General features: G+C 44.5%; 1 protein-coding gene across 1 annotated transcript; it reads left to right on the forward strand.

Moving 5' to 3' along the window:
• Positions 1-6: 6 nt before the first annotated feature.
• LOC121309577 lies at positions 7-3,254 on the forward strand. The gene is made up of 5 exons (XM_041242568.1): positions 7-96; positions 587-721; positions 1,143-1,239; positions 1,727-1,808; positions 2,314-3,254. Exons 3-5 carry the CDS (start codon positions 1,157-1,159, stop codon positions 2,833-2,835), a joined length of 687 nt encoding a protein of 228 aa, XP_041098502.1. The 5' UTR covers positions 7-96; positions 587-721; positions 1,143-1,156; the 3' UTR covers positions 2,836-3,254.
• Positions 3,255-6,269: the final 3,015 nt, after the last annotated feature.

The following is a 6,269-nucleotide window of genomic DNA, read 5'->3' on the forward strand; positions in this document are numbered from 1 at the left end:
TGCAGCTAGAGTGGGACCCCATCCCGCTGGATGATCGCCGGGGCTTCATCCGAAATTATACCATCTTCTACCAGAGCGAAGACAAGGTCTCAGACTGTGAGTAACACTGCCAGTCAATATATAATACAACCAGTATATAATACATGCAACTGTGGCCAAAAGTTTTGCATCACCTAGAATTTTAGGATTGAGACATAATTTAAAAAAAAAAAAAACACTATAAACATAATCTAGATATTTTGTTTAACATCATGTACAGTAATCCAAGAAAGTGCGAAGTGATATTGCAAAAGTAACAGTAGAGCAGCATTTCATGTTAGATTTTGAAATGTTTCAATTGTCAGTTTTTCATGGTGTATGGAAAACTACAAATCGGTTTGTAAATCAATATGTCAGCGTAATGCTATTCAGCAGGTTTCACTCGACTTCATGAAGCAAAATTTGTTTATTCCACACAGTGATGCTAAACTTTTGACTCTTGTGATCAGGGGAGGGGAAGGGATGTGAACCGATTCAGTGAAAGAGGGCGGAGTGACGTGCTGTACTGGGTTCCGGTTGGCTGTAACGGGCCCCTCTTGTCTTGCAGTCGTGGTGGTGAACGGCTCTGTGTACCAGCTCCGGCTGGACGGTCTCTCCTCGGACCAGGAGTACAAACTCCACGCTGTGGCCTCGACTGACCAGGGGGGAGCTGCAGGACTGGACATCTACGTACAGACTCTCCGTGAGTACTGGGGGTGGATACAGAGCTTTGAACATCGTCTCACTGACAAGACACAGCGCTGCCCTCACATTAACAAGCTCTGCTGGCTTCTTAATTCTAGAATTGTTCAGTGTGTTCTGTGAATGACATCACTGTACACAGCCGTGACACGCAGTCAAAGGGCTGCTGTCTGTTCGTGTCTCTCATGTGTTTAGTTATATCTCAAACTGCTCTTTCAATTTAAGCCCTGGACTTGGTATGGACATTTCTTCTTCCTTCAGTTCTTCAGCACTAAATTCAGAAGCAGTGTTAAAAGAAGATAAAAAAAAACAAACACAAATAATAAATTGCGTTCCACTCCACTCTCTCCCTTCACCCTCTTCCTCTCTCCCTTAACCCTCTCCTAACTGTCTTCCTTCCTCCCCCTCTCCCTCCCTCTCAGGTGACGATGGTACCATGCTTCTGGTGATTCCTCTGTCCGCTCTGCTCACCCTGATCTCCATCGTCACGCTCCTGGCCTGCGTTCAGCAGAGGCAAGCGTAGGTACCAGGCAGCAAGGCCAGCCGTTCAGAGTGATCACAACCAGCTCCTACAGTCCAGCCAGCAAACCTCTAAACCTGGCCATTCTGGGCATTCCACTCCTGGTCTTTGTTCCAGCCCTGTTCTAACTTTTAATTGACCCAATTAAACCTCCATCTAGAGTTCTTTATCTCATTTTACCTATTAAGCCTGGAATAGACAGGGCCCTCCATTGAACGCCCCTGGTGTAAACGAATCACTGTGTGCCAGCCAGCACCACATCTCACCCAGGGCTGGAAGGACTGTGTGGGTTATATTCTTCCACTATGGGCAAATTGCTCTGTCTGTACCAAATGCAGGAATGTACGTACACTCTTTGCTCAACAACATGCAGTCAACCACAGAGAGAAGTGCTAGCAGCAGCACTGAGCATTCAGAGCACCGTGCACGGACAGTAGATTAGAGTAGCACAGCTTGATTCTGATTTTTCATTTGTCTGTTGTCCAGGATAAAGCAGTGTTTCTTTCCGAGAATTCCAGACCCCGCGAATAGCAGCCTGGCCATCTGGATGCCCAAGAAGATCTGGATGGTAAGAGCCATCACTGTGAGCCAGGGAGGCTGGCAGGCAGGCAGGCAGGCAGGCAGGCAGACAGTCCCCTGTGCCACCATGCAGCTGCAGGCTGCTTTCAGGCAGTTTATTACAAGTGGTAACCCGTTGCCTGAACTGCAGAATGCACGACAGCTTAAGCATTTATAGTCAGTACAGACTAACGTGAATTACCAGCACATTCACATTTATAAAGGACGTACACATTATTATAAAAACATAATATGTAGATTGTGCTCGATCTCATCACTCTGTTACCCTTTGAAAAGATTACCATGGTAAATCTGCAGTGATTTTGCAGTTTTCCCATTGCTTTCACTGTGCTTTATTCCACTCTGTGCTTTCACTGTGCTTTATTCCACTTTGTGCTTTCACTGTGCTTTATTCCACTTTGCTATGCTTTCACTGTGCTTTATTCCACTTTGCTATTCTTTCACTGTTACAAACTTTTTTTTAAGAGCACTGCTGTAAGCAACCATTTTTTCAGGATTTCAGAGACTATCCAGGTGACCGCTCCCTCAAAGCACAAGCTGACATCTCCGCACCCCAGGCTGGCACCGTGCAGGAGACGCTGTCCTCACTGAGCTGGCCGGAGCACCAGGACCCTACCGGCCTGGGGGGCAGAGTGACCATTCCCATCCAAACCTACTGCACCGCAGTGATCCTGCAGCACTGCATTGTTGATGACTATGTGAGAGAAACTCCCGGGAGGAGCTTTGCTGAGCAGGGCTCTGTGGAGTACTCCACTGTGACGGGCATCGCGGGCGGGTATACCCAGATACCCCAAGCTAAGCTTGCCCTCCTACCCTGTAACCCCGATCACGGAGTCCAAACCCCCTCCCCCTGCCTCTTGAATAAGACCTATCAAAGCCTGTTGTATCCTGATATGATGGACCCAGCCCAGGGTAATGAGGAGGAGGAGGAGGAGGAGGAGGAGGGATCTTTCAGTATGTCCCCCTTGTTACTGGAGCAGCTGATGCAGCGCAGGGCCCAGAACTCAGGGCTCTGAGCCAGATAACAAGCCCCTGTCCACTGTGGAGGCTCAACTAGACAATACAGTACAGATCCCAACTTATAACAGGGATGGAAATGAGACTCCTATGGCATAGCAGTTTGATCCATTCCAAGTTTTACTATGAGTTCAATAAGACACACCTGCGCTTGTTACCTATATAGTGGGAAAAACTAAGCAAGTATTAAAACCTGGAATGACTGAGTCTGCTGTGCAATAGGAGTGGGTTAAACAAAGTGGGTTACTTTACTTCAAGCACAACGCAGTGCTGATCAACTATCGATTTCTGTACATTTAAATAATATTGAAAATATCTGCTATTGTAAAAAAACAAACAAAAACATTTTAAAAGATGCTATTCTTGTACATTTTTCAAATGTATTTTTTGGTTCCGACCATCCGGTTGTTTAAGATGATGTGAGCATTTGGAAATGCTTTTGCACTTTTCATTTTAATTCTTTGGGTTTTGTTGTTATTTTGTCTTTGTGTGTTTTTAAAGTTATTAAAAGCAAGTTACTGAATTCTATAACGTAGTGTTGCTGAAGCAACCCAGAATTACAGTTTATGAAGGATTCGTGCCATTCCCTTTTGATTCACTAGATGGCACCAAAACTCCCTTTTGTTTGCCTCATCTGTATGAAGGTACAGATGAACAGATGAAAATCCAGAATGAACTATGGTAAATGCATAGTGTGACCAGGGGAAAAGCATGGTCAAAATGAATAAGCATTGTGCATACGCATAAGCTCCTCTGCTCAAGTTCAGGAGAAGCTCTCCAGTTTGAGCAACCTGCCATAAAGTTCGGCCATCGTGTTTGATGGAAACAAGAGACAGCGCCATCTAGTGATCTGCCACTTTGGATCAAATGTCATTTTTGCTATAGGTGTAATACATGAGCTGTGCACTAGATGGTGCTGGTGTGTACTGATATGTACCTGGCTGATCTAGCCCACATTATAGGTCTGAGGCAAGCAGCTGGGACTGAAGAGCACCTCATAGTCCCACAGTCAAAGCACTTTAACACAGACTTCTATAAAAAAAAAAAATGCAATACCTTCAAAACACGTGTAATAGGTCTCTAGACACACTAGCCCAAAGTGTCAACAGTATATTGTATTGCTAATCAGCTTTTAATGTTGTGTTGTGAAGGCTGTGAAGTAAACTAAACATTACTTTCTCTGAGCTAGTTGCTGCTGCTTATCTCGGATTCAATTCACAGAGGGCCTCTGAATCAGCGCAGAGCAGTACCCAATAGAGTACCCGCTGTGGCCCAGATGTTCATTTCTGAACGCAACCATCGGGATCAGCTTTGTGGCGGCATTTAAACTTCAACAGGTGTCTTTGGAACCCCCCCGGATTCACCTCCAGCTGCTCACGGTCTACCTTCGGAGCGCAATCCTACGACGCGATGCAGTGACCCTTGTTCGTCTCAATCTCAAGCTAGTCTTCGATGAGAATCGAAAGCCGGCTGCTGATTCCTTGGGATAGCTGCAGTGCGGCTTGCTATTAATGTACCTATGCATTACGCTTGTGTAACGGCGCCCTAAGCTTCTGCCGCGTTCCGCCCGTCTCTGCCGTGCTGCCCTGTGCTATTCTGGACTGCAGGCACCGTGCTGCCTAACCCAGATGTGTAACAGCTTTAAATAGAGCAGGGCTGGAGCTGCTCGAATGAATTCAGGATCAGATGCACCTGTTGCTTTAATCCCTTACTGAGCACACAGCTTGAAAATGAACTGGAGTACATTACCAAAGTGGCCGTCCTTAGCTAAGGAGGGGCGCACGCCTCATGGGAAAGATGCGCCAGCGGCATTGGGTTTCATCTTTAGAAGTGCCAAAATAAACTGCAATTAAAATGGATAGTCCTATACATGCTCCATGTTTGCCGATGTCCTGGTGCAAGGCATCACGGGAGTCACGGCATCACAAAAGACTTTGGAACCCAGTTCCAACGGCTGTGTCTCCTAAGATGCGGTGAGTTTCCATGACTACCTGCACCCAGGACACCAGAAGTGTTCATGGAACAAGCGCAGTGCAGCAGTGTGTGTGTGTGTGTGTGTGTGTGTGTGTGTGTGTGTCTGTGTCAGCTCACAAATGAAGCCACCTACTCACTAATCGAGCAAACAACCCTCTCCAGCCGCTAGACAGTGTCATTCTCCTGCTTGTGATGAACCCATTGATTAACCCCTGTCAGAGGTGCGAGACTAGCCTCAACCCCTGAGCAGCAGGACGGGCGCGCCTCTCCACACCTCCCCGGCCACTCCAGTTCGAGGTGTGCTGCTTGCCGCTCGTAACCCGACACTGTCCAGCTACTCATCTACAGAGCACAGACACACTTTTCATTTTATCAATGTCCGGAAATTTAGAAAGTACGGTTTTACCAAAATTCGTTGAGGGTCATTGTTAAATAGAGGAAGATTCGCTTTTGTTTAAATCGTTATTTTTTGGGGGGTATGTTTTTAAATTGCATATGTATGTATTATCTACAATTATTTAAATAATTTAAAAATAGTAATACAAAAGAAAATACTACATTTTTGCTGTTATAAGCCTACTGATTATTATTATTATTATTATTATTATTATTATTATTATTATTATTATTATTATTATTAATAATAAAACACCCTTTCCCCCCTCCACTGTCCGACAACACATAACGTGCTGCATGCAAAAAATTCAGACTTCCGAGGCTGGTTTAAAATAATAAAATAAAATCTATCATCCTGTAGCAAACTTCGTCTTCAAATGTGAATACAGCCTGGACATGACATCTGCACGTATGTGCGGCATTCCAAAGCAAACAGACACCAATAAATCTTCGCATGAAAGATGCTCCGATTGCTAGTAATATTTATAAGCTTTCTATATATGTTAATGCATGTACATCTATCTGGTGAATCTGCGTACTGACAGGCTGTATTCTAATATTAAAATTAATTCAAATTCACCGCTTTTTTAATTAAGATTATCGCACATATATTATTATAACTGATCTACAGGTTCGAAATTGTATTTGCAGAATCGACAGCGAAAACCAGGATCACCCCCAGTTTAAACAGAATAAAAACACACGCAGCACATTTTCCATTAAATGCATCCATGCTTTTAAAGCATATGTTTTTTAATGGAATCCAATAGGAAAAGGTTCTGGGTTTAAAATTTCCTTCAAATATATGTAGGTCATCAGGAAGCGACGTCTGGAGCCGTCTTGGTTGATTGATCTATATAGGAGCCAAGACTTTCTGTCAGCAGAACTGGCTGCTCTTTTTAAAAACAAGAAGAAGAAAAAAACAAGTTTTTTTGAAACCCGTCCAGGGTTTAAGCAAGCGAAGGTGGTGTGACGTCAGGAGCAGGCAGGGAGAGTGAGAAAGGGGAGGGATGACTGGAGCTACTCCTTCTAAACTTAATTAATCTTTCCCAAAAATTATCGG

This window comes from Polyodon spathula, unplaced genomic scaffold (genome assembly GCF_017654505.1).
Source record: "Polyodon spathula isolate WHYD16114869_AA unplaced genomic scaffold, ASM1765450v1 scaffolds_1364, whole genome shotgun sequence".
Lineage (NCBI taxonomy): Eukaryota > Metazoa > Chordata > Actinopteri > Acipenseriformes > Polyodontidae > Polyodon > Polyodon spathula.

What these genes read in the sequence shown, in the direction of transcription:
- LOC121309577 (XM_041242568.1), top strand. Translation starts at nt 1,157, where the DNA reads ATGCTTCTGGTGATTCCTCTGTCCGCTCTGCTCACCCTGATCTCCATC. An exon ending in TGCGTTCAGCAGAGGCAAGC is followed by an intron (nt 1,240 to 1,726) that starts GTAGGTACCAGG and finishes TCTGTTGTCCAG; the next exon opens with GATAAAGCAGTGTTTCTTTC. An exon ending in TGCCCAAGAAGATCTGGATG is followed by an intron (nt 1,809 to 2,313) that starts GTAAGAGCCATC and finishes CCATTTTTTCAG; the next exon opens with GATTTCAGAGACTATCCAGG.